The following is a 27,999-nucleotide window of genomic DNA, read 5'->3' on the forward strand; positions in this document are numbered from 1 at the left end:
TAAACCATCATCCTTTATTAGGACTGAATACTTTGATTCATGAACCATTGCCAGTCAGCTGATCTCAGTGGTGTTGGAGGTATGTTTTTCTTCCAAGTTTTATCCTACAAGAGCCTAGCAGGTGAAGCAAAAACATCAGTAGGCGTTGGTGTCCAGCAGAAAAACCTGGACAGCCAGGCTTACTCTGTGGCCCCCAGCACAGTGAAAACCACCTATTGGCATTGGCTAGTAGAAGTCAGGGTACTTCTGCCCGTTCTGCCTATTCCCAAGGCTCCAAGTGTCTTTCAAGAGATTCCAAAATGTACCTTGTGTACATGTATGATTACAGGAATGGTGTGACTCTACATCGTGTACAACCAGAGAAATGAAAACTGCACTCCATTTGTGTACAATGGATCAGAATGCATTCTGCTGTCATGTATAACTAAATAGAACAATTTTTAAAAAGAGATTCCAAAATGTATCAGCACAAATTCAGTTATTACATTGACTAGCACATGGTTCTTTCAATATCAAAAAATAAAAACAGACCTCCTGGATCTTCTAACCATTTGGACAATTATGCCAATATTTTAATTAGTGAAAGCTATTTTAATAAAGCAAGTAGCTCCATAAATTCCCTAAGAATTTATGATATTGTGATATTGAGAAAAAAGGTGCTTTTTATGCTAACAGGCTTGTAGAAAACAGTAATGAGAGCACACCTTTGCAATCTTGGTAAGAAAAAGACTGATAAAACCAAATTACATTCTACATTGAAATTGTGGACTGGACCCAAGTGAACAATCATGAAGTCCTGTCAGTGATGGCAACTCCATTGTGAGCCATGGTGTTTGAGTGAAGACTGGAAGAGTTTTCTATCTTATTGTGGTAGGAATTTTTTTTCTTTATACATCTTTTATTACAACAATGTTCTCGGCTGGGGATGTAGCTCAGTGTTAAGAGTGCTTACCTAGCACACAGGAGGCCATGTATTTGATTCCCGGCACCACAAAACAAACATTTTGTAAAGGTGAGCCACAAAACTGAGTGACTCAGAGCATGTTCAATATTCACCCCTCCCATGTACATGTGCCCAGGTATGCAGATACTTGGCCTTCCTCTCCTGGAAGCCCTCATCTCCAGTTAAAGGCCTCTAAAACTTGCATAGGCCTGTGTATGGAATGAAGGCTTGACTTTGTGGTCTTTGTGGTGTTGACAAAGGCTGCCTCCTTCTCTGTGCCTGCCTTAAGTCCACCCCAAACTGCATTCTCCATCCACTCTGCTCTCTGAAACTGTCAGCTCCATAGTTACCATTGCAATTACTGGGGGAGCATAGGAACCATTCTGGGTGACTATAAAAACCTGGCTGTGGTACCCACTTGAAGAACTAAAGTTCACATGCTCCCAAATGATGACCCCTGACTACTAATGTGTCTGACTGTGGTCTGACCCACATCTGGCAGAAATGCAGGAGAGACATTAGAGCTAACAGAACAGCAGCTATGACTATCCCTGGCATGGACAAGACCAATGTGGGTCCTGTTGCCTTAAAGACAAGAACTTTACAGATGGCTTTGGGCACCAAAGAGAGGCAGCAAAAGGACTCCTGGAATTATATCAGCCTGCCTCTTCAAACCCTTAAGGAAGACCCCAAGGGGAGGCTGAGGGTTCCAGGGTTATAAGGAGTAAGCAAAAACCCAAAGGAGTGGTGTACCCTCTGAGGACCTCAGAGATGAAGGGCCCCAATTCCACCTTTATTCAGTGAGGGACTGGTCTGCTGAGGGAAGTCTCAGTCACAGGACCATCAACACCAGTACTACTGACCCAGATAGCAATGTAAGACCCCACTAGGACAGTCTCAAAGATCACCTGCTGCTATATATCAGGTAAAACCACCCAAGCTGTTCTTCATGGAGGTAGGCAATTGGGTTGAGTTCTTGCCCTAAGATGCCTTGACTTGGAAACCAAAGGTCCAGAAATGGGACCACAGAAAAGGGCCCTCAAGACCCATGCTGCCTGGAGTCACCTGTAATAATGCCATCCTTTCCCAATTCCTTTCAAAATAAATGGAACATGAGTACAGAAGTTATAAAACTTAAGTTGAAGAGATGGTGGACCCTTCCACCTCAGGTCACAGGCCTCCCCCAACCTGGTCCTAGATAGAGTTCTCCCTTCGCAGAAGCTTTGGTCCCAAGAGCCAAGGACAACCAGCCAGATATGCAATCTGGGGTCATTAGTAGGGACCCCAAGACCCTTCCAGGGTAGAGTCCACCTGCTAACATACATACCCCTGTGCCTGCCAGGCACAGCTGCCACCCTCATACTGTGGGAGGGGCTGGATAAGCCCACACATCAGAGTCTACTCAGTGTTATCCTTTAATGAAGTGCTGAGTCAGTGGGCCACCCTTCTCCCCAAGACCCCCTCAGTAGATACCCCTCACTACTGGCTGCCTGGAAGATAGGATGGCCCTGAGGCAGCCAGCCATGCTGAGGGGTCAGTTTGCAGTGGCCTAGGAAAGGCATTTATCTCAGAGACCTTGGATGTGACAGCAGCAACAAGGACAGAGGAAGCTAAACCGAGGTCAGGGGTGATGGAGAACAGAAAGTCTCTGAATCCTGTTGGGACAAAGGCCAGTGCTCAGGAATAGTACAGTCTGTCTCCCCAGGGGTCTGGAGGCCCTTCCGCTCAGGAAACCCTTAGTCCCAAATCCAAGCAGGCTGGTGTCACACAGAAGTAGCACACAGGGCTACTGAGCTCAGGGAGCAAGCCAGGCACCACCTCATGAGCTTCGAGGTCCCAGGTCTACAAGTGGGTCTAGCAGGGCTGAGGCCAGAGCCACCAGAAGACTAGGAGCCACCTTCCACTAAACCTGCTTATCAGTCACTATAGGCATCTAAGAAGGTGATCTCTCCTTAAGGTTCCAGGACTGTCCAGGCAGGGCTGAGGCAACAGCAGGCCAGGGCTCCCTTGGTTCCTAGAGATCTGTGACCTTGTTTTCCACAGCAGCTGCAATCTGCTGGAGCCGATAGCCCAGTTGCATTTTCTGGGCCGTGCCATCCTCCTCCAGGGCAGTGATGATCTGAAATGCAGACACCAACGCCATTAGGGGAGACCTGTGGCCCACACATTCACTGTAGATATCAACAGGTCTCCAAAGAAACACAGATGAGGGTAAGAGCCTGAGATATCCAGTGAACTGTCTGACTTCCTGTGTGACCTCAGAATCTCGCTGGAGAGAGGGATAATAGAGTAAAGTCACCATGGAGTTTTAAGGATTAATGAGATAGGGAATGATAGACTTTATTCAGTTACCTAGCATTTGTGGTTAAAAAACATAGACCTCACCCAGTGACAATTTAGTGAAAATGTAAGCAATCTAGTGAGACCCTGTCTCAAAATAAAGAAGAAAAAGGTCTGGGGATGTGGCTCAGTTGTTAAACGCCCTTGGGTTGAACCTCTGGTACAAAAAAAGAAAAGAAAAAAAGGGAACAGGAGGGCAACAGTGTCTCCATATGGGAACTACTACATCATATCATACCCCACATGCCAGCTGCCTTGGCCCACACCATGCTAAGCAAGGCTGCCTGGACTTCACATTTGTGGATCCAATCATTGTTAAATGACTGCTGTCCACCAGGCTGTGGGCTACAAGGTAGGTTCAACACTGAATAGCAACAGCCACGTCACTAGTGCCACACAGACATGTGAGTAGATGATTTCATCAGGCACTCATAGGTTGACGGGTGAGCACTCAGTGTAACAGGCCCAGCCAAGGGGTCCCCCAGAAAACCCCCTTACTGACTGTTGTACCCTTACCATCCTCATCCTGTGCCTGGACCCTCCTCTCTCATGGTTTATGAAGCCCAGCCAGGTCTGAACCCACAAAGGTGACACCATGCCCAACATGCTGCCTACCTCAGAATCTAGTAAGGACTGAGTGAAAGCGTGGCCCAGTTGAATGGTCCTAGATTCCCCAGCCACCCCCAATCTCTACCACCATGCCTGGGAGGCCTGCTAAGGAGCTGGGATGGGAAGTTGGGAAGAGCAGAGCCAACACCAAGAAGCAGGCCTAAAGGACAATTTCCAAACCAATAAAAGACCCGGTTCCTTCCCTATTCTGTGCTTGAGGAAGCCCAGACCCCCCCCAGTCACCACCCTGAATCACAGAGCCAGACCTCCTCACATCTGTCCCCTTAGTCTCCCCAGGGGCTACCTTGAGGTCAGCCTCCCAGTCAGGGCCCAGGGTCTGCCCACCTGGTCATAGTATTTGTTGATATACTTGTAGAGTTCATGAAGGGCTACTCGTGCCCCGAGGTCACCAGAGTAGTTCTAGAAAGAAGGCAGATGAGAAGTAAGAGAGATGAGGGGTCTGGCCAGCCATGGGAGCAGGCTCAGAACTCCAGGGGAGGGTGAGAAGAGAGACAGGAGCCTAAGAGGTAGAGCAAGAGACAGGCCCTATAGTGGGAAGTAGAGTCCCATCACAGATCAGGGACTCCAGGCTAGGCATGCCTAACTGAGGACAGGAGCCTTCTTAGTAGAAAGAGTCACCATTCTGCAGTTTCTTCAGAGACCCTGCCTTTCTCCCTGTCAAGGCTGTAACTTGGACTCCCACCTTCCCAGGGCACTACAGGGCTAGGCAGAACCAATGCCACATGCAGGCTATAAGCCCAGTGTAATTCTGCTCTGATCTCACTCAAGGATTTACTAAAGTTTTTTCATAAGGACACCTCTGAGCCTCAACCTCTTAACTAGGACACTGGTGTTGGGATCAAATAAAATAAGGCAACACCCCAAAGTACAGATGATGTTAGTATTGTGGTTGTCATCAACATCATCATTTCAGAAACTGTTCATAAATTCCTGAAGTTCACATTCCCTGAAACTGTCTGAGGAGTAGGAAGGGGCACATCTATACCACAAAGGCTAGGAGAACAGTGGGAAGATGCGGGCAGGCCAACACTAACAGGCCGAAAGTTGATCCCAAGCATTCCATAGATGCCAACAAGGGCTACAGGCATCCAAACACCTGGTTGAGTCAGATTAGGTGGAAGCTGCCAGGATAAGACCCCTGCTTGCTCTGTGATGAGATACCGGGAGCTCTGACATCTTGCATTAGCAACTGGAACATTCTACATTTATGCTGATGGTGTATATCATGCCTCAACCAACTCACAGGGCTGCTAAGGTCCCAAGGGCTTCCCTGCCAAGGAGCAGTATGAGGAGGGCAGGATCGTCATGGCAGGAGGCTTGTACCTGACCCAAAAAGCAGAGGCAGACCTTACCCGGGACAGCTCAGCCAAGACAGAGTTCATCTCTTGATCACTGGCTGGGACGTTCTGTCTGATGTCTGCATAGTACCTGCCAGAAAACCGGATACAGCCGCTGTTTGGTAAACAAGCCCACTCCCCACAGTCCCCACCAGGTCCCACCCCAAGACCTCAGCTATGTGTACGCCCACCCACCAACACCCTTTCCAGACTCACTCCCATCCCTGGTACCTTTCCACCATGCCTTTGTAACGGGGAATATCACGAGCATACAGAAGTTTGTTGATGGGGGAGTCCTAGCATCACCAGCAGGAGAGTATTGAAGATGGAAAGAAGGATGATAGCCTCTGTTAGGGTGATCGACTCCCTGGGGTTTTCAAGCAGTGCTTCAGTTTTAAAACTAAAAGTCCCATATCCCAGGAATCCGTCAATCACCAGCAAACCAGCATGATTGGTGACCCTAGCCCACTTTCTTCTGCAGGATCCTCCTCTGCTCCCTCCCTGCCTCAACATTCAGTTGCTGAGGTCCTTGGCTCAGGCTCCTCCCTTGTTATTCTGAGACAAAGCCTCCATCTGGAGTCAGAATGCAGAGTGGATGTATGGTGTTCACTCCTCAAGTAATCATTTTAAAAATCAGCGAATTGTGACCCCGAAAATCATATAAATTGCCCCAGACCACCTCACTCAGCTAGGATATGAAGCAGGTCTCTTAAGTCAAAGACCACAATTCTCTCACACTCAGACAGAGCCTGTACCACCAAACTGGGTTCAAGTCCTGGCAGCCATGACCTCTGGACCGCAGACTTCTGCTCTCAGGACTTCTGCTTCATGCTAAAACTTCCAAGAAAGAGAGAAAGATCTTTGCAGGGTACTGCCCCCATGAGAACAGGCCCAGGTCCTGCCTCAGCCTGAGTCAGGATGTATGCTTTCTCCTCAACTCTCCACAGCTTGGTATTCCTGGCTTGGACTATTTCTAAGCTACCCAGGAACCATTTGCTATTGTGCAGGGAAGAGGAGGCAGTAGAAAGACCTAGCAAAAAAAACAAAAAACAAAACAAACAAAACAAACAAAAACACCAAAAAACAAACAAACAAACAAAAAAATCACCACACAGAATCCACCCCTGGAGGTGACCCATGAGTCCTGGTGTGGCCTTGTAATTTTCAGTTCATCATAGGCAGAATGATGAAAACATGTGGAACAAAATGGCTTCCAAAAGACAGCACTACAAAGTGGAACTTTCATCAATATTGCTTCTTCATCAATATTTAGAAGTATGTCTCTTAAGAGACCAGAGGCCAACCATAGCCCAGAGGTCTGAGTTAGGCAAAGCTCCATTCATGGACCTGCAAAGCCATAAAGACCCTGCCTAATGGGTGCCTGAGTGACACACTGGGAACCCCATATATGATGGAACTCCGGCTTTGACTACATACTCCCAAACTTGGTGCTACCAGAGACCACTTCTCTATGCTTCCCAGATGTCCTCATGAACCCAATCCTCAAATCTGTCTTTCCTGGACCATCCTCCCTTCTACACCACTAGCAGACAGACACCTCCACCACCCTAAGGAACCAAATCCACCAGGCAGCCCAGAGTTGCACTGAGATCAGAGAATCCATGTCTCCACTGAAAACCACCTGGTGGACCCACAAACACCACAGGCTTACTGCCTCCAACTTTGAGCTCACCATAGCCAGAGGCCCAGGGACCATGTGTATCTGTCCTTCCATATCCCCCACATCTGACTCACAGTTTCTGTCTATCCTGTACCCTTTTGCTCACTTGAATCTGACCACTGCTTGTTCAAAGAACAGCCCAGCTTCCTCTGGACCCCCAGGTTCTAGTCTACCCACTGCTCAGCTGCCAGGATGCTCTACCAAATTCTCATCAGGTCTGATCATACCATGCCCAGGCCTTCTGTATCTTCCCATTGCCCTCAAGGTGAGCCTGAATCAAGTGGCCCTAGCCTGCTCCCACAGCCTTCCAGGTTGCACCTTCTGTTTACATCTTAATATTGTGAATTGGCACACAGTGCCCCCTACTCTTGCTCATCCCTTAAGATTAACCAATTGCCACCTTCCAGGAAGCTCTTGAAACAAAGCCTGGACAGGGAATGCCTTAGGTCAGTGGCCTTCCATAACCTTCTTCCTTGAAACTTTCAGGAGAACCTGAAAAATGTGTACACACCCAGCACTACTCACCCCCAGCCCATGCCACCCCTGCCCCCACCTGCTTCCTGTTGTATCCAGCCCAGCCTGCTCACCCGGCCCAGTTTGTGGTCAGCCAGGGTGCAGGCATCCATGAAGGTCTGTGCAATGACAAGGAGCACTGCATCCATGTTATCGGACGTCTGCACATCGAACACAAACTGTGGGTTTTTGATTATATTGATCCAGAACCTCAGTGGCAGGCTGTGAGTGGGGCAGACATGGCTGATGAGCATTTGGGGGAGGCAGGAGGGAAGAGCCCACACATGCCCTAAGCCCTGCCCCTGCCCACCTGTTGGTCTTCCAGATATGGATGGTATCTTGGTCAGAGATGCCGTGCTGCTGGGCCTGCTCATCCAGCAGGTCAAAGAAGTACTTCACAGCAAGAGGCACAGGGCGGCTGGTACTGAGAATCACCTGGAACAGGTCATCCACAAACTTCTGCAGGGTGCCCTGCAGTAAGAGGGGAAAGCAGACAGGTGTGGTCAGCAGTGGGACTTCAGCACCAGCCCGATCCCATAAGTAGCCACTTTCTCCCACAGACCAGACCCCACTGCTTGTCTTGTCCCTGGTCCCACCTTCATGGATAACAGGCGAGTCAGGTAGATCTCAGGGATGGCCTTGGCTCGCTCACGCTCTCCGCCCCGAAGGCTGCCCCTCCGAGGCCTGGGCGGCTCTGGTTCCTCACTCGGCTTCACCAGGTGCCAGGGCCGGATGCCCCCCTCATCTACATCCTCCAGCATTGGAGTCCCTGTGCCAAGACCTCATAGCTTATCACTCTACACCAGGTGCCACCTCCTGGGCCTCCAGGGTCCTCCAGGTTCCTTCCCAGGAGTGGAGGCACCTGGCTGAGGCTTCTTGGAAAGTAGGCACAAGCCCACCCTGAGGTCCAAAGAACTGTTCCCCATTACTCAGGTCTGGGCAAAGTGTAAGTTAGTGTAGATGACTGGGGATCAGGTACTCACGTTCTCCAGGGACATAATCCTGGTTTTCCCTGAGTATATGTTTGGTGAGGCAGGGAACAAGGGCCACAGTTGCTCCATCTGGAACCTGCTGACCACAGTTGGTGAACCCTCTACCACCTCCACCCCATTGTACCCCTTCTCCAGCTCCCACCCTCCTACCTTATAATGCTGCAGGGTGTTCAGGCGCCTCCACAGACCCTGGACCTCAGAAGTGACATCCTCATCAGAAAGGATGAGGTGTCCAGCCACCCCAGATCGCCATTCTGTAAGTATAAAATGGGACTTGGGCCAGGGCTTCTAGGATCCCGTTGTCACAATGGAACCCATCTTGTCCTAACAGAAGAACAATACCCCTTCATCGGGGGCAACCCCCCCTCACAAACTCTCCAAAAACCAACAAGGGCCTCACCACATGAGAGGTTGTCCAATATTACCCACTGGGTGATAAGATATCCCTGAAGGGCTAGTCCTGGACCATCCCAGGCCCAGCACTGTCTTAGGTACCCTCCCCACACTCACCAACATCCAGGGTGCGAGGGTCTGGTCGTTGGGCAAGAGGCACGCCTTTATAAAGCTGGTCCAGCATCTTCTCCTTGGCTTGGGAGATGGTATCACAATCCAGGACCTTCACGGGCACACCCTGGGCCTCTCCTGCCCCAGGTCCCACAGCCAACAGTGCATTCAAGGTCTAAGCCGGGCACATGAGAACCATCAAGATTTGTGTGACATTTAGGATGACCAAGACTCAAAGCCAAGGTCAGAGACAAACCACGAGAAAGCCACAGTCTCTAACCCCCAAGCAGTCCCAAATTCTTGTCTCATCACCTGTCTGCCTCCCCCAGGAACAGGAGCTTCCTACATTCATTGACCCCAGCACACAGGACAGTGTGCTTCTAAACATCTATGAGATAAATGGCAGAACACCTGAGTGAGCACAAACCCCTCTTCACTCAGGTTCCCAGGTGCCTGGCTGAGCTGGTCAGGTTGAGGTGCCTGAGGAAAGCCTGCATAAGCCAGGATTCCCTGCACAACCTGACAAAGGAGCAGGTTTAATGGAGCCTGGATGGGACCTCCTCAAAGGAAACCCTCATGTGGAACTAAAGGAAAGCAAACCCAGAGGAAAGACATGTAGGTCAGGCTCCTGGCTGGTAGACAAGGCCACATCCCTGGTAGGGTGGTCAGAAAGATACTCAGGTCCTGTCACAATACAGGTCCACAGTCCAGGGCAGAGCAGACTCCTTTCAGACCCTGGTTATATCCACTCTGGTACCAATCCCAAGTCTGGGGACCCTCTGAGGTACTCTCAAGGTATGGCCCTCAACCCTCTAAACTGTTAAGATTGTCTAAAGGCCTCACTTAGGCTGGAGGTTCATCTGAGTGACAGAATGCTTACCTAGCATATATGAGACTCTGGGTTTGATCCTCAGCATCAAAAATAAATAAGCAAAGGCCTCTCTCCAGCATGCAGCCAGAGATCAGCCTGGCTCTCCATTTAGGTACGGACACTAGAAGCTAGTACCTTAACTGAGGATTGATACAGCAGACCACACACATGCACACCCTCACCAGGGGACGGTACTCCACATCCTCTCTGAGTAGGCGGTTGTCGTTCAGAGTGTATTTAGCTTTGCCAGTCACGCTGTCCACTGGCCCCTTGTCCACTTGATGCTTAATCCCTCGAAAGAGCATGTACAGAGGCTCCCCAACTGAATCCTGGGAGAGTGTTGGCAGTTAGGGACCCAGGCAGGTAGCAGAGGTATATGCTATAGGGTATACACTGGGGAAGGGGACAGGATGCAAGCTGACGGTGACTGAGGACATGCTAGGCAGGGTCTCTGCTTTGACACAAGTATGCAGGCTAAGTTGCATGGGGGTTATAGGGTTAGTGATTAAAAGGGCTCAACCCCCTCTGAATAGATGTTTTAGCAGCCTCTGTCTCCCTCACCCTCACAAAGGTATAGAGACAGATGGACATCCAGTTGGTGAGCAGCTTCTCCACCACAGTTTCTGTCCTGGGATGACAGGAAATGGGAAGGCCAGGGTCAGCAGGTGGGATGCAGGGTTCTCTATTCTGTAAGCCCCAAGCAGGACCGAAGGCTCTGCCTCAGCTCCTGCCTCCAACTGTCCACTACCCACCCACTTGCAACAACCTCACAGACCTGCGCAGCATCAGCTTGGGGTTCTTGGCCACATACTGGGCTACCAGGTCACTAAGCAAGGTGCGAAGGATGTCAGTAAAGTACTCAAGCTTCCCATGCAGGGCCACAGTGAGCAGAGATGCCACATAGGCACGGTCCCGAGCAGAGAAGGTACGCTGACTCTCCAGTGTATGAATGAACTGGACCAGGGAAAGGATAGATGGGGGAGGGAATCAGAAATGCTAGAATGGAGAAGGACCAGACCATGAGAGTCCAGTTAGGGGTAAGATGGGGTAGGAAGGGTTCAGCTGGAGGTGGGAAAGCACCTTGGTAAGGAAAAGCTTGCTGTTGAGCAAGTTGGAGAGCTGACCCAGGCCCTGTTCCACAGTGGGTCGCCTGCTCTCAGGAACACCAAGGTCCCGATGCAAAGGCGACTCCCGGTGCCCAGGGAAGAAGACCCTCTCAGCATACACCTTATAGTCAAGGAAGGGGATGCCACTTCCAAGAAGGTCACTGGTGAGATCGGTCATCTCTGTCATGAGGTCTGTTGAGCAGAAGCCAGGTTGGGTGCCAATCCTGTGTGACAGGAATGGACTTGGGAAGAACTCTGGAGGCCAGAGCCATTTCTTGGGCCTCACCTGTGAACTCCTTCTTGCAGCGGTCCCGCACACTGCTCTCCAGATTCTCCAACTGGATCTGAACCTTCTTATAGTCCCTCAGGGCCTGCTTGCTCTTCCTCCTGCTTAGCACCAAGATCAGGAAGGGACAGCCAGGAGGCGAAAGCACAAGCACACCCTGACCTTGTCCAGCACAGTCTAACCCAGGGATGACAAGGCCTGGCCAAAACAATTCAGCCTGCCCTATCCCAGCAAGCCACACCCATCCATGCCCCATCTAGCTCAGTGTAGTTGAGCCTAGGGATCAGCAAACAACACCACCACCAAATTTGGCCTGTGACCTATTTTTACAAATAGAGGTTTGTTAGAATACAGTCACATTTATGTGTTTACATACTGCCCATGGCTGTTCTTGTGCCTGATTAGAGTTGGGTGGTTGATTGCAAGAGATATCCATCCTACAAAGTCTAAAATATTTACTCTGGTCCTTTGCTGAACCCTGGTGTGATCTGCCCCTTCCCCATCCTGCCACATCCCACTTCCTGCCCCAGACCAGCCCAGCCATACCTGGTTACACCCACCTGTACATGAGGACAATGATGATGACACCCAGAGCCAGAAGAGTAGCACCCACCCCCAAGCCCACCTGGGCTGCCACAGGAAAAGCCACAGGGCTCTCGCCGTCATACTGTACATGACCCAGGGAGAAGTGCAAGTTCCCCATCTGCACCTATGTGGGGAGTCACCTGTGAGGGAAGGTTTAGCACATCCCTGATGCCCAGTCCTGTCTGGGACCTGCCCACTGACCGTGAACTCAGGCAAAGCATCAGGTGCCTCCCGTAGGGCATGGTGCCATGGCAGAGGCTGCTCCACAGGGGGCTCACAGTACAGATGGTGCCGGGTCAGTGTCTTCACCACACAGGGGCCATCTCCTATCATGGCCACCACCTCCTCCTTGGATATTGCAAGGTCCAGATTCTCCCCCTGGAACATGGGGTGACTGATCTGTCACTTAGAACACCTCCCCAAGAAAGCTGGTGGCAATTTAGATCCTATCCCCCCCTATATGGGAAGGATGGTTCTGAGACCCACCCAAGGTGCAGGGCTAACAGTCCTTTAGCACTACTCCCCCGTAGATAGAGCTGATGGTCATGGAGATGTCATTCAGGCTGCTCTTCATGACCCTTTTCTTTCCCTCCCTACTTTTTCTACAAAGCTAAAAATTTGGAGAACCTAAAACTGCCTACAGAATCCTGTCCAATTAACTAACAAATCCAGAGCCCCCACTGTCTGAAGGTTCCCTAGGTGGGTGATGGATTGTCTACCTGTGGCCTCAGTGCCTATCTACTGCCCACCATGCATGTCAGAACATGTACCTAGTGTTATCTATGTAATCCAGGCTGCCATGTAGGTATTAGCCCAGTTACCTGCTATGTAGCACACTGCCCAGCTACTGTGTGTGCCAAGTCATTTACTGATTGTCATGAAGACACCCACCATGAAATGTTGGGACCCAGGCCACTAGTTAAACCCCTACCAAGAGTTAGGGTTCCCCCACCCCATAAGTCCCCTAGCCCTTGCTCCACTGTCCTGGCTTCTCCACTGCAAAGGGTGGGTTTTTTGGGTCCTGCCAAGCTCAAGAAGGAGCTGTACCTCCACAGAGAACACACTTCCAGGTTTGTGCCGGAATGGCATGGTGGGGTCCTCAGGGTTGAGGGGCTGCAGAGTGGGATCAGCCTCATAGGAGAAGGGTGTGGGGCTCAGTGTTGCAAAGTCAAAGACCAGGTTGTCGAGGACAAATTCTACCCGGACCCAGGGGTCCTCAGGCAGGCCTGGGAGGGCAGGTGTGCGGCACAAGATGAGCTGGGAGGAGTTCACATAACATGGCTCTTCAAACTGGTAGAAAAAGACAAGGGAGGGTCAACTGAGGAGCCACATAGGAAGGGGGCTGAGCTGGTACTAGCCACCTATGGCTGCCCACAGGGTGTGATGTGGGGAAAGGGGAGAGTGGTAGCCAGCCCAGGGCCAGCAGGGAAGGCCAAGGGTGTCCTACACGATGACTGCCACAGGAGGTTCCAGAGGAACACGCTGTCTCCAGGACCACACGGCGCCTCCGTCCATGCTCCTGACTGGGCCGCAGCACTCCTGGAGCCACAGTTACTCGGATTCTTGGTGTCTGCACCACATCCAGATTCTGGCCACGGACCCATATCTCACGTCCTCCACTGAAATAGAGATCATGAGCCACTCATGACATATGAATCAGAATCTTTTCTTATTTTTTTGGTACTGGGGATTGAACTCAGGGGCACTTTACCACTGGGCTACATCCCCAGCCCTTTTTATTTTTTATTTTGAGACAAGGTCTCACTAAGTTGCTTAGGGCCTCACTAAGTTGCTGAGGCTGGCTTTGAACACAAGTTCCTCCTGCCTTAGCCTCCCTAGCTGCTGGGATTACAGGTGTGTACCACCGACTGGCTGTGGATGAGGATTTAAATGAAAGTCAGTCCCAGCTAGCTCAGCCCAACCCAAGCCACACAGGATTCCCTATGCACGGGATTCAAGGGCCCCCACACAAAGCCCTATACCCACATAGGGAGTGACAAAAGCTCACTGGTCATGCAATCATGCCCTTGGTCCCACACCTGAGAAAACTCTTGGTGGGGCCAGCAGAGGTGATATTGGGATCTGATGTGTATTTGAACTGGCCATGCTGAAGTCTCCGCTCAGTGGTCCCAAACCACACGGTTACAGGAAGCGTAGCAGGTATGGCGTGTGGGCTGGTCTCACACTGCAGCTGCTCTGACTGCTGCTCCAGCCTGGGGAGGAGTGTGAAAGCAGAGGACAGGTCAGTTGGGAGAGAGGAACTTGGGACCCACTCAGGCCTCGGCTCCCTTTTCTCTCTTGCTTACTGCCATCTCCACCAGGTGGCCCTGAAGACTGTACTCCCACCACAGCCCCAGCTTTGGGAGGGCCTGATCACTTTCTCATGGGGTGAATTTGGCCCTCTCCCCATTTCTGTGTTCCCCAGCGTCCCACCCCCTTCCATCCTCTCCCTGGAGCACATGGAATTTTGAAGGATGAGGAAACAGCCCTCACAAGTGACAAAGCTGGTCTCCGACCATCACTCGGATGTCCTCTAGCCTCCCAGTCAGTAGCCTGGAACCATGCAGGGTGAGGCGGGTGCCCCCAGCTCTGGGGCCACGGGCTGGGAAGATGGAATGCACCTTTGGGTCCTATACAAAGGAGGACAGGGAGAGATAGAAAACAAAGGGAGCCTGAGTTGCACAAGACAGCCCTGGGGTGAGGAGCCATATGAAGGCAAAACCAGAGGGGCTGCCAAAGGGACTAGTCAATTGGCAGCTTGCAGGGAGCTCAGCAGTCTGGCACCTGGTAGGCAAAGTTGAGCTCAGAGATGCTACGCCCTCTTCCTGGCACTTCCACTGCAGCAGCACCAGCCACCTCCTCTCCACTGGCCCCAGTGATGCACACAAGACTGTGGGTACAGAGCAGGCAAGAAGTGTGAAACTATATCTAAGACCCACCTCAGAGAAACCCAGTAGTCCCTCTCCCCACCACTGCCAAATGTCTTTCCCTTCCCCATCCTCCATAAAACAGATCGGGATCCTCTCTTGTTTTGGAAGGAACTCCTTAAGGCACATCAGCAGGCCTTAGCATCTAAGAATTAATATTTGTGGTTTAACCTTTCAAGTGCAACCCCAGAGGCCCCCAACAAGGAGGAATTTATCCCTCTGTTATGGCATACATTTACAAAGGAGCCCTGTAAGGCTGGTGGTAGAGGGGTGGCTGAGCCAGCCACCCTGTCTTCCACCAACCCCACATGCACAGCACCCACCCACAAAATGGTAAAAACTTGATCTCTTCTTGAAAAAAATCTGAGAGCCTCTAGTCAGATCTGAGGGTAAAAGTGAACAGCCTAAGAAAATGCTGGTTGTCAGTCAGAAAACAGAAGTTGAGGAAAATTAATTTCCAGAATGTTAAGTCTCAGTGGCTCTATTCCATACCATTGTCACAGTCACTGCAAACACTTGGTGAAAACAGAACCAGTAAAGTGTGAACTGCCCAGGGGAGGCACCAGTCAGAATATATTTTAAACACCTTATAAATTACTTTGTAAACTATGTAAGTCTTATAGTTCTGGAATCATTAACAGTCTGGAAAGTCTCCTTAGGTTCTCAGTCATAACACATTTTAGAGAAAACTCCATGCTCTTTTGAAGTAGTTCCTTGTTTAAAATACAGATTGTGTCATTTGCCTAGCATGCATAAGACCCTAGATTCAATCCTAAGCACCACAATTAGTCAATCAATAATAAAATACAGATTGTGGGGCCTCACCAAAGGCCTTCTGAATCCACATCTCTGAGAGTAGAATTAGGAAACTATTCTCTCTCTAGGTCACCCTGATATTCAATCAGGTTTGGGTCCCACTAATTGTGGCCACTGCCTTGATGTCCCACATATGCACCTTGGAACGCTGCAACCACTGACCAGGTTACCATGACTAGAACCTCAGAAAGCCATGAGCCCTGGGGATGTGGCAGGGGTTTCCAGAGGCTGGACAGAGAAGCCTGGCATTCTACAGGTGTGCCACAAGTGCACCCCCTGAAAGCCCAGCAAGGCTAGTACTTGAGTAAGGACAGCTGGTGAGAAGGCTAGCCCCTGAGCCCAGCTATTGGGATATGGCAACCCTGCTACCACATCTATATCACTACAACTCAGGAAGTCAGATAAGAAGACCTAAGCAGAGCCAAGATGCAGTCACCAGTCAGCTCTGCCCCAGACAGGACCTGAAAGAACCCTGACCTGTAGGTATGTGCAGAATGCCAAGATGGGTACTTCAGTGCCTCAGTGGCAACCTTAGCACCAAGGCATTAGAACCAGAATCAAGGAAACAGGGAGAAGGAAAGCAGATGAGTAGCAGGTGGTAAACCCTGAGTAAAAAAGTCAGCCATCGAGCCCCTCCCATGTTGAGTCCAGTCAAACTCACCTACTAGAAACCTCATACTCCTGGGCATCCACAGCACAGAGCACTCCAGCCACCGTGACCATGCCCAATACATCCTGTACATGTTGGCCCAGGTTGGAGCCCCTGATGGTGACACGGGTGCCTCCGTCTATAGGTCCAGTCAGTGGCTCCACCTGTTCCAAGACAAGGACTGCTCACCTCTACCCACCTGTGTAGATTCTGGCAGTCTGGAGTGGCAGCCCCAGCCTCCCACCTTTGGGTTGCCTGAATCCATGGCACAGGTACTACCCTCCCACCAAAGACAGCACTGAGGAAGGGAAGTGCCAGCATTTCAACATACAGAGTGGATGAGAGGTGCAGGGCACTGGGTGGCCACAGCCTCAGTCTTTCCACAGGCCTCCTGGGCCACACAACGTGGATACTCCCCCTCACACCACACACAACCATATTGGGGCATGGCAGTTTGGCAGCGGCTGCAGTCCCCGTGGCCCACGGAACAGTTATATAGTATCACTGGAAGGAGCAGAGACAAATGTGAGAGGCAGGCCTGGAAAAGCCCTACTACTACCAGCCCACCCCCATGACCACTGGGTAGCTCACCATGCAGCCCATCAGCACTGTCCACACGTAGGCGGCCAGCCCGGCGCAGAAACAGCCCCACCTGGAGCTCTGGCTGCAGAGCCTCATAGCTAAACTGAAAAAGCAAGAGTGTGGTCAGGTCTGGGGTTGGGAAGACACCAGGCCTGGGGAAGAGGTGCTCAGAGAAAGGACTAAAATGACTAGTTATGGTAACACAGGGTCAGAGATCAGAATTGGGGTGTAGAGGCCCCACAGAGTGAAATGGTTGGAGATTAGAGGCAGAACTGGAATGGAAAGACTTTCTGGGATCTCTATTTAGAGGTCAGGCTGGATGCAAAGACCCCATGTGACACTGAGTCAGAGGTCAGAGATGGGGTACCCATCTGTTTTCCAGGGTCAAAACTGGAACTGGGACAAGCATGATGCAGCCAGCTTATGGCCAGTGCACCCTTGCCCATCCAGGTTCCTGTGATTTGCACCTGGTGATGCTGGCATGTGACATGGCACCAGGTATCTGGAGGCGGTGCACACTCAATCCGGGCCTCAACCACCACTTCAAGGCCCTCCAGCTCCAACACACACTCATTGTCTCCGGGGCTGTCCTGGGGGCAGAGAACACAGTTGTTGAGGCAGTTTGGGGAGCAGGTCCTGTGAGTCACATAGATTCCCCAGGACAGCTTCTGGGTTGTGATTGGGACACAGGGCCATGCCCACTTTCTGCTCCCCAGGGCTTGTGTAGTTTGTCAACAGTCAAGGAGGCTGCAAGGACAGCTGCAAGCAGGACACACACACCTGGAAAAGGCGCAGATTCCTGCCTTGCAGTTGAATTTCTCGTTCCACGTGGACAGGCATCAAAGTGGAGCCCTGAACACTCTCTACACACGGGCAGGAGCTTGCCCCCCAATTCATCTCTCCCTGCAGGCACCAAGAGTAAAGCAATCTATGGACCCTATACTGCCCACCTCAGGCCTCTGTCTTGCTGGACTTCAAGAGCAAGACCCTGCCCCTGCCCTTCCACTGAGAGAATCACAAGGCAAGCGAGGGGCTGCATTTCCCCGATCCCCTCCCGAGGCCTCCTTCCTGGGCTGGACCTCACCAGCTCCCAGAGCCCGGGGGTGTCGTACTGGTAGTCGAGGCTGGACAGGAGGATGAGGGGGGCAGGAGGGCCCTCGTGCTCTGCTGAGTCTCCATCACCTGAGAGGAGGGTGGAAGTGGAGAAGGCGGGCGCGTCACCCCCTGTCCACTCGTCGGCCTCGGGCAGCTCGCCACCTTCTCTCATGAGCCAGTCCAGAGCGGGCTTCGTGGAGCCAGTGGCCCCTGGGAAAGTGGTGGCAGGCACAGTGCCAGGGGGCTGATCCAGGACCACCGTGGAGGGAAGGGTCTCAGGGCCAGGCTCTGCAGGGGGCACTGCTGCTGCATCTGAGGGTGATGGGTGGGAGGCTGAGAGGTCCTCAGGTGTGGCCGCAGGTCCCAAGTTAGTGAGGGCAGGAACAGTGGTTCCAGGTATGGTGGGGAGGTTGGGAAGGAAGGGCTTCTCATGGAGAGGTGATTCTATAGAGGTGGTGGAAGGTAAGGGACCAGGACCTGCCCATGGCCCCAAGGGTCTGGCCCCAATCGGGACATCTGAGTCTGTGGCTCCTGGGTCCACAGGAAAAGTGTCAGGAACAGGAGTGACTATGGATATAGGGGCTGTGGGTGGGACAGGGGTGGGTACATCTCTTACAGGAGGGACTAGGGAGAGAAGTGGGCTCTGAAGGGGGAGGCAGAGAAAGACAGGAAGGGCCGCTCAGCAGGCAGGTGCAGGATCAGGAGGCAGGCAGGCAAAGGGTATGTTAAGAGGAAAGGAGACCAAGGAAAAGAGAAACAAAAACAGCCCATTAATTCTCCAAAGGAGAAACACAGAGGGCAGGCTCCAGGGGTGTCTGTGCTGAGGTGGGGCACAAAGGCCACACCTCTCGCCTCTCAGCTACAAACGTCCTCTCCTGAAACAGGCTGGACGGATCAGCAGCCATTCTCTAGTGAGTCCATCACACACAGCAGGTTGGGCGTTCAGGACACAGCCTCACATGGGCAGGCAGACACACAGACCCCGGGCCATCAGAAAACCCTCACACTGGGACCCAAAACCCCTATGTGGTCCATCCTGGGGTCCCACTCACCTGTTTGCTCATCACCATAGGCCCAGCATCACACGAGGCCTTGTGTGTGCACAGGTGCTGCCAGACACACCAGTTACACCCCCAGTGGCTGCTCACACAAGCCTGGCACCTGCACAGAGCACAACCATGGGGCAGAGATCGCCACAGGGGAGTTCAGATCTGGGGGACAGGGTGAGGAACTCACTGTGCAGATGGGCGGAGCTCAGTGACTGCCATACAGTCATAGAAGGAGAGGGAAGCTTTGGTGATTACCACGGTGCCAAATCTGAGCTCTACACTCACGGAGACATGGTCTGCAAAGTGGGAGAGAGGCCCAGGACTAAGGAGTGGGGAGCAGCACTCAGACCTAAAGCTGACATGCTGAGACCTCACAGAGGTGGTGCTACCACACTGGATGGGTAGAGAAAACCAGATCAGGGAAGACAGTCTACAGGACACAAAATAGACATTCTAGGGTTTTGGGAATCAGTGAGGAACTCATAGAAAAGCAACAATTCAAGATTCTTATGACTGGATTCACACCTTACCCTGACCACATCCCTTGGAACAAAAAGGAGTAAGGTAGGGTTCCCCAGGGGTTAACAGCTTCTCTCACCCACCGGCTCCTTTCTGCAGCACTGGGGCTTCACTAGGGTCTGGGGAAGGGCACATCACACCAGAACCAGTCAGCAGAGCAGGACTCTGATGCTCCCCAAAGTGGCAAGAATATGACTCCCCGGGCCATAGGGGTGGCAGGTTTGGCACCGACAGGAAAACCTGCCAAGAAAGTCCAGCATACACTTTCAGCACCCCACTATGGCTTAGGCAGTAGATCAGGACTCATTTACAGGGTACCCAGTGTGGGCAGGCACCAGTAGCCTCCACTCCAAAATCTCACAAACACCTTCTGACTGGGTCGATAACAGATGGAGAAATTGAGGCCCCCAAAAGGAGTGACTGTGTAAGGCCATGTGGTATTTGGTACATCTAACATCAAAATTGAAAGTCTGGACCCATCCCCAGAGCCCTCCCTTCTGGGGCCCTACCTACTCTGCTCACTCACCTCCCTCCTCTCCTCTCGGCTGATGTTGGCAGGACTCATGGCTGCCACTCGCAAACAGCCCAGCTCAGGCTGGAAGCTCCATAGCCACTGCTCTGGCCCCTGGCCCCTTGAGCACTCTGAATGGCGACTACACCTGAGAGAGAATGACCAGTCCCTAATATGTGACTCTTAAGGGCCTGCTGGGAGTTCATAGGGCAGGGACAACTGCAATCCTGAGCCCCTGGACGGACCCTCTGAGTGGCAGATAACACCAGGATCCTGTGATGCACAGACAGGGTGGATGATTGGGGTGTCCAGAATCAGAGGTGAGAGTTAAGGGTCAAGGGTCAAGAATCCTGAATGAGACAATTACACAGTAGGACTTCAGGCATGAGGCTGGGTCAGGAGGCATCAGGAACTGGTAGAACACTAACCTGCCAAGGAGCACACACCACCCACAGTATGGGTCCCTGTGAGCAAGGCAAGATGCACAGTCCAGGTGCTGAGCACAGGAAGCCACAGGAACCTTCGCAAGCTGTGACAGCAAAGAGGACCTGAGGCCAGCAATCCAAACACCACTGGCTCACCCACATGTGGATCCCCAACTCCAACCAGAAGACTCTCCCAGCAATCATGCCCTGGCTCATGCCTGGAACTCACTGTAGTCTGGGTCATAACATACAGGTGCTCAAAAGTCCCATCAAAGGTGAGGTCTCTGCTCACTGCAGACCCCTGCTGAATGCTCTGTATGGAGTATCGGTGTCCATCACTCTCCGGGCCCAAGTAGACCTGAGATCAGAGACCACAGAGTCTGGCACCAATTCCATGGCCTCAGACTCAAGGCCTTCTCCAATTCACAATTTAAGCAATTTACAGATAAAACTTCCCTCTGGGCAGTCCCAGGTCATTGCAAGCAGTCCCAGAGTAGGTAGAAGAGAGTTATAGATAAACCTATCCAGTCCTAGGAAGAGGAGCACAAATCTGGTTGGGCTATCACAGATCACACATCTCAGGCCTCAGAGGACATAGGGATACCTCCACCTAGGCTGAGTCCCTAGCAGCCTGTACTCTCTAGATCCCGGAACAGGACCTGGTACTTCCTGTGCACTCACCCTGTGCAGCTGTCCTTGACTGTCACCCAAGAAGGCAATGGTGTGTCCATCCTCTACAGTGACTGCCACAGCTGTTAACTGAACCCCCGGCAACTCTAGAATTGGTGTGGATTCCAAAGGGACATGGCTGGCCATAGGGCTGGGTGTGTGATCTGAGCCACAGGGATAAGCATCTGGGGTGTCCTGCAGGCAACAAGAAGCATTGGTTAAGTCCCTCACTAGATAAAATTCCCATCCCATCCTTCCTGGACAACCTCTTCCCAGCCCCTAGTCTCTCTCTGCCAGACCTCCCTGATAACCCTAGCCTGGGCAGCATCTGCCACAACCACATCCTTAGCCAAACTCCATGCACTTAATCTATGATTGCCATGGACAGTTACCAGTGGCTCCTTCCCCTCTTTTGTTCCCCACCCATGCCTGCAGCACCATCTTCTCCCATCCATGACCTGGGAGCCACTTCCTCTGATCTCTGTGCTCTGCCTTCTCTTGAGCCACTTCCTAAAGCTCTCATAGCTAACCTCCTCGCCTCCCAGACCACTGGCTTTAGCCCTCTGCATTTCTCACTGACTCAGTCTCGTTGTAAGTAGTTTCTTCCCTTCTGTATCCATTCTGAGGCTATAGCCACACAAGTCCCAACCTCCCCTTCCTCACTTGCTCCAGAACCTAAAACAATATGTCACATTTCAACATTTCTGCTCTTATCCTAGAATCTCAGTCCACCTTCACAATGCTACTTCTTCAACACTCTGGTCCAAGACATCCCTATTCTACTCTCTGCCACCCTGAATGCACTGCTGTGTTGAAATGCCCCTTCATCACCTAGGCCCAAAGGAAGTACCTAGTACTTGCTGACCTGATCATTCCTCACCTTACTACTACTAGTTTCCTTTCAGGTTCCTTGGGTAGCTTCTTGGCTGCAAATGCCTGGCCAGTGGCCTTGGAGAAAGGCAAAGGCCAGGCCATGCTGGAACTCACCACTGGCAGTTGGTCACAGCAGGAATTGACATCATACTCAATGTAGGCCACCTCAGTCCCATCCTCAGCACGGCCCTTCCGAGTATAGCAAGCATCTCGTGTATGATTAGCAAGCCGGTCCACCTCATCCAGAGGGAAGGCACAGAGTGCAGAGGCTCCAGATGCCCCAGTAGCCGCAGATGGGGGACGGCCCACAGTGGGGGGAGCCGCTGAGGAGAAGGCTGCAAAGAGCACCTCCCCACGAGCCACCTCCTGGGATACAGCCACAGCCGCAGCCTGGATCAGCCCATAGTGGCCACCCTGGCAAGCCAGAGGCAACTCTACATAGGAGTAATAGTGCTGGTCCCAGAGGCACACTCGAGACACATAGGCTCGGAAAGCTCTAGACTGAGCCTGCAGGTCCCGTCGCAGGAATAGAAAGTAGGCATTGGCTCCATGGGCAAAGGCACTCACAAAGTGGTGGCTATACTCAGAGAGGCGGCCCACTGCCAGCTTGGCTGTCTCTTCATAGGAGAAGGCAGCTTGGAGGTCTGGTGGTCGCAAGGCCCGGGTTGTGATAGGGGGGATACCACCCCCCACACCCCTGCTAGTGTATCCCCGCCCTACAAACAAGAGGGGCTCCCCTGCTAACCCCTGGGCCACCAGCCCCACTGTGCTGACTGCGGGGTCGTTGGCGGCCACATATTGGGTGTCCCCAGGCCGCTCTGGCCGCAGCAGCAATTGCCCAAGCTGTCCTAGGCTCCGCTGCTCACAGACCCCCTGGTGCACACTCCCGCACACCACCAGGGCTCCTGGGCTCACCAGGAGCAACTGGTTGGAGTTGTTGGTAGGCTGGGCCTGGGGGCACTCATCAGACATCACAGGCGGCAGGCAATCCCTGCTATCTAGCACAGGACCTGTAGACACTGTGGCCTCCAGCTGTAGTTCAGGGCTCAGTTGAAACAGGAAGTTGGTGGCCCCTAGATAGAGGGTGCCTGATGTGGGATCCCTCACCAGGTGTTGCAGATGTGTGCCATTGGCAGTGAAAACAGCTGGTGGAGAGGGCTGGAGGGTGAGGACCCACCCAGCCCAGAGTGTCTGGAGAAGAGCTGGGCCAAGGGTAGGCATGGTCACCTGTCAGGAAGAAAGGCTGAGTGGGATTCATGTGGCCAGCAGAGCACCCTAACGTCATTGATAAGGGATAGGCATTGCCTCCTAACCTGAGGGTAAGCAGAGGAGGATTAGGCTTAGATAAGCACTGTGGTCAAGGACGACCACAGGACCACATACTATCTGGGGAAGAAACAGATAACATTTATCCCTGGGAACTTCAACACCCTCCCTTCTCTGTAGGCACTATGCTCTCTAGAGTCCTACATCCACCCAACTCTACCCTCACTCCCTACTGTGCTGTGCCACCACATGAATCAAAGACAGCAGGGCCTAGAAGAAATAGGAAAGCAAGTGAGGAAAAGGAAGAGGCCAAGAACCTTGAGAGGCCCCCTCTGCATGGATGTTGGTTTCCTGGGCAGAGGGAGGAGGGAAGACTCAGGGGCCACTAGCATGTCTGAGTAAAGCAAGAACTGGGTGAAGGGCCTTTCTGGCCAGGAAACCAGAAGGGTGATAACCATAGAACTAACAGGCCAGAGGGAGGGAGGAGGTCCAGGCTGAGAGGGGTGGAGGGTGAAAGGCTGCGCCCCACCTCCGAGAGCCCTGAGCAGAGGTGGGAGGAACACTGCTCCCAGATGCCTAAGAGTGAGGTTAGGCTCACCTGGTAGGGCCAGCTGGATCAGGAGACAACAGCATGACCTGAGCAGGAGTGACCTAGCCAGGAAAAAAGCAAAATATGAATTTGGGGGCTAGGCTGCAGGTATTTGGGAACCCTGGGCTCCCCACTGTGGAGGAAGCACAAAACTACCCCCTCCCCATTGCCCAGCCTGCCTGTGCAGCCAGGCCCAGCCTGGCCCTCAGCCACCAAACACATTCCATAGAGGACGCCTCCTCAGAGCCCACATGAGGAGGGGGAGGGCAGCAAAGCCAGGCACCGAGGGGCCTGGGAAAGGTCAGTTAGTAAGGAGCCCCATGGCTGGCAGGGCCCAATCAGGCCCCCAACATGGCCCTCTGCCTCTCAGTTCTCTTCCTCTCAGCACTGTCTACTATCCTGTCCTCTACCCAAACTCTTCCCTATAGAGGCAACCCACTGTACACCCTCCACACCGGCCAAAAGCCCCAACCCCAACAAGCACCAATACATTGGCCGATACACATTTGTACATATCGATGCATGCACACCATCCAGCCTATGTGCATATACCCAAACAAACATATGGGTGCTTGTACATAAGTACACACACATGCTGATATGATGTGTACACACAGACACACACAAAAACACAGGCACACCCCATGTTCATCACCACATAGACACATCCATACAGAGACAATACCTACACATACAAACACACTGCATATTCTGTACAGGCACGCATCATACCCACCCACCAGAGACATACATAACACTACCCACATTTAGACAATCACACATACAAGATCAGAGCAGAGCCAGGGCCCAGGGTGTGGATGAGTGGGGGGTACCCTGAGAAAGTCATCATGTCTGTGTCCCCCGACCCCCAGTCCATCCGAAGGTCCATCCCTGGGCCTCCCCAAACTATGGGTACCTGCTCTTCTTACCCTCCAGCTAGGGCTCCTAAGTCCCAGAACCAAGAAACCACGGCAACATCAGCTTTCCCAGACCCCAGTGGTCCCCAGTTAAGAACATCAAGCATGCATCTCAAACTGGGAGACACCTCTCACTTGTCTTTGCTCAGACCATGTTGCCCAGCCCCTCCCACCACCCAGCTGCCAAGCTTTCTGTGCAGAATGTCCCAAGGGTTCTCACATCCCTTGGCCCAGGTCAACTCATCCCATCAGTGGCCTCAGCAAGGTGCTCTGTGGCTGCCCCTGTGTAAGCAGGGCTGGGCACAAGGCTCAGAGGAGGGTCTAGCAGCCTGGTGGGAGCAGGGACACTGTGGCCACAGCCTGGCTGGGCACTGCTCCCAAAATAGCTTGGGGGTTTCCATTTTTAGTGTGCAGAGAACAGGGCAGCTCTATGGGAGCGGGAACAAGGCTGCCTCTGTTTGCCACCCATGGGGTGGGGGGAAGGAGGCGGCAGGGAAAGTCTCGAACCCAGCCAGAAGCTCAAGATTGTGGCAAGGCCAGGCTGCCCAGGAACCCCCCCACCTTGTTTCCTCAGGATGGGGAGACAAAGTTTCTCCTTCTGGGAGGAAAATCCACCTAAGGATAGTCAGAGGCCACCTCCTGCACTTGGCTACTACCCATTCCTCCTACCACCTCATGCCAGGGATGTGCCCTGGGCATAGGGTCCTATAGTTAGACTGACATTCACTGTTTCATTTGCTGGCAAATATTTGCTTAGAGACTACTGCATGCCAAAGTTCTCCAGGCCTCAAGGGGCAGTTAAAAAAAAAAAAAAAAAAACACTCCCCAAATGTGAAATCACAACTGAGCTGAGGGGCACACAGGAAGAAATGCATGGGAACAGAAGAGATTCTGGCCAGGGAACACAGAAAGTCAAAGGCTGACCCACTCACTACAGGGAACTATGTCAGGCTTAATCAATCACAGTTTTCCCATGAAACAAGGCCTTGCACTGCTTCCCCATGTACCATGGGCAGGAGGAAGACAAAGGGCAGTGACATTTTCTCCTCCATGTTAGGCACACATATTTTACTTAACCTCTGCCACAAGGCACAGAGTAGCCCCTCTAATCTACCCCCAACCTCACAGGATTTTCTTTGAGCAGAAATGGAGTGCATCTCTCTCTCTAGAGCTTTTGGGGCACCTTAGAGAGAGAGGGATAAAGGTCAAACCCCTTGAGTCCACATCCTCCCCCACACATGCTCTTCGTTCCAGTCTGAACTGCAGGCTATTCCGCTTCTCCCTGTTGTCACAAGGGCTGTTCCCACTGCCTGGAATTCCCACTCGCTTTCTACCTCATTAACTCCCACACCCAGCCATCACCTCCCTGGGGAGCCTTCCCAGTTCTCCCAGGCTCCTGAGGAGGTTGAGGCCTGTGTGGCAGATAGAATAGACACACCCAGTCACCAGCCTAGTGTACAGTGCTCTGCCTAATGGGCTCTGAGACTCTGATTTCCAAATGACAGAATGAGAGCAGTCCTCTGAGCAGTAAAAATGGTAGTGTGTGCCTGGCATTAGTTGCACCACCCAAGAAGACCACTTCTCCCCATTATATCATTCCACATTGGACCTGAAGCTCCTTAAAGGCAGGGAATATAGCTTCTGATTTGGAGTCCCCAGCAACTAGCACAGACATTAGCACAGAGCAGGGGTTCACTGCATGGAGAATGAACCCCCATTTCTCAGCCAAAGAGACCCTATCCCTGGGAGAAATGGAAGCCTTACACACCCCTCTCAAAGCCAAGTTGGCCTTTTACAGGGCAAGGCATTGGTCCCACTTTCATTAACAACCAGGCAAGAGCAGACTGAGAAGGTTGATTTGAGCCAAACCTCGTGTCCCCAACTTGCACAGGCCACGATCTCCTGCCTACTCCCCACATCTCAGGCCCTGTCCAGGCTCACAGCCAAACCCTAACTGCCTGTGCCCAGGCCTGTCTGGCAGGCCTCTTCTGGGCCCATCTCTCTCTGAATCTCTTCAGCAGGGCCCAAGACTGCCTGCAAAGTTTACAAAGAGCAAGCACCACCAGACCCTCCTGCAGCAGTTCTCACCAATCAAAGTGGTCACAAAATGGCCCTTCCACACCTGTACATTTACCTTGTCTGAGAGTTAGTGGAAAACTTGCATTCCCTTTCCACCCTCCTGCCCCACTCCCATGGTCCACCAAAGGGGTAAGACTCATTGACATTGGTGCACACTGCTCACTCTATTCTGGGTGCTGAGTGAGGTGAAGGGAGCCACCATTTACCAGCCACCCGCGATGACCCAAGGCGCTCATCAATCATCCGTTGAATTTGAGTGTGGAGTGTGGAGAGGGGGTTCCCCTCTGGGTGTCGGGAGACTCGTGGTCCGCCTTTGTCAGTCGCAACCTCAAAGGGCTGCTACTCCTGTGGGAAAGCCTCGACCTTCTCATTCGACTCTTCACCAACCCTCCTCCCTCACTCTGCGGCAAGGAAAGGACCCCACCAGTAGTCCTGGAAGGGCGGGGAAGGGGCTGGCCGGTCAGTACCGCGGCGGTGGTGGCGGTGGTGGCGGGGCGAGGAGGGGGCGCGGAGGAGCAGCTCCACCTCCTCTGTCTCCCAATCGCGTAACAGGCGGAGCCGCCAGAGTTTGCTTTCGCGCTCAGAAGTGTAGTTTCAACTCTCAGGATCGAAGTCGCCCACCACTCATTAGGGCAGCCCCTGCTCTACGGGATCGAGGCCTGAGGCCATGCCACCTCGGGAGACACGGTCTCGTCCCAGTCCCACTGCCCCCGCCCGAGCCCCGCACTCACCACCCCGCCAGCCCGCGGGATGAGCGCGCTGAGACGGGTGCTGGCCGCTCCGGACTCGCTTAGGATCTGCGCTCGGCGGCCTCCCCCGGGGAGGTGGGTCTGGCGGAGCCGCAGCTGTTACCCGGAGACCGAGGGGCGGAAAACTGCGCCCGCTGCCCGCCCCTCCCGCCGCGGCGCTGCCACCGCTGGGAACAAAGGAGACAAAGCCGCGTCGGCCGGGCCGGGCTCCGCTCCTTCCCCCTCTTGCCCGCCGAGCCGCCCTCCCCCCGCCCGCCGCCAGGGCCAGGCCGGAAGCAGCCGGGAGAGCGGGACGCGCGGCCCTGAACCGCCCGGGACCCCGCATTCTGGTCCCCCGGGCTCCGCGTTTGTCCACCGATACGAGGTGGGGGGACGGTTTCCAGCAACTGGATAATGCTGCCCGGTGGCGGTAACCATGGCAACGCGGACCGCCGGGGTGGTGGCAGGTGTTGGGGAGTGAAACCTGGAGCAAGGGCGATCCCGCACCCCGCCCCGT

General features: G+C 52.9%; 1 protein-coding gene across 1 annotated transcript; it reads right to left on the minus strand.

The window, feature by feature from the left end:
* Positions 1-27,936, minus strand: PLXNB1 (plexin B1). Its single transcript, XM_079155428.1, has 38 exons — positions 27,486-27,936; positions 23,768-23,820; positions 22,018-23,130; positions 21,043-21,225; positions 20,591-20,719; positions 20,365-20,465; positions 19,952-20,084; positions 19,509-19,665; positions 19,094-19,202; positions 18,910-19,018; positions 17,847-18,500; positions 17,543-17,665; positions 17,230-17,352; positions 16,772-16,865; positions 16,512-16,684; positions 16,193-16,344; positions 14,573-14,678; positions 14,282-14,418; positions 13,828-14,001; positions 13,236-13,407; positions 12,836-13,078; positions 11,990-12,166; positions 11,764-11,912; positions 11,204-11,304; positions 10,892-11,109; positions 10,587-10,765; positions 10,373-10,439; positions 9,994-10,140; positions 8,947-9,115; positions 8,587-8,690; positions 8,428-8,512; positions 8,041-8,213; positions 7,755-7,915; positions 7,519-7,666; positions 5,482-5,546; positions 5,266-5,341; positions 4,238-4,312; positions 1-3,062 (listed from the first exon to the last, which is right to left on the minus strand). Exons 3-38 carry the CDS (start codon positions 23,122-23,124, stop codon positions 2,958-2,960), a joined length of 6,378 nt encoding a protein of 2,125 aa, XP_079011554.1. The 5' UTR covers positions 23,125-23,130; positions 23,768-23,820; positions 27,486-27,936; the 3' UTR covers positions 1-2,957.
* Positions 27,937-27,999: the final 63 nt, after the last annotated feature.

The sequence above is a fragment of the Sciurus vulgaris genome, assembly GCF_902686455.1.
Source record: "Sciurus vulgaris genome assembly, chromosome: 10".
Taxonomy (NCBI): domain Eukaryota; kingdom Metazoa; phylum Chordata; class Mammalia; order Rodentia; family Sciuridae; genus Sciurus; species Sciurus vulgaris.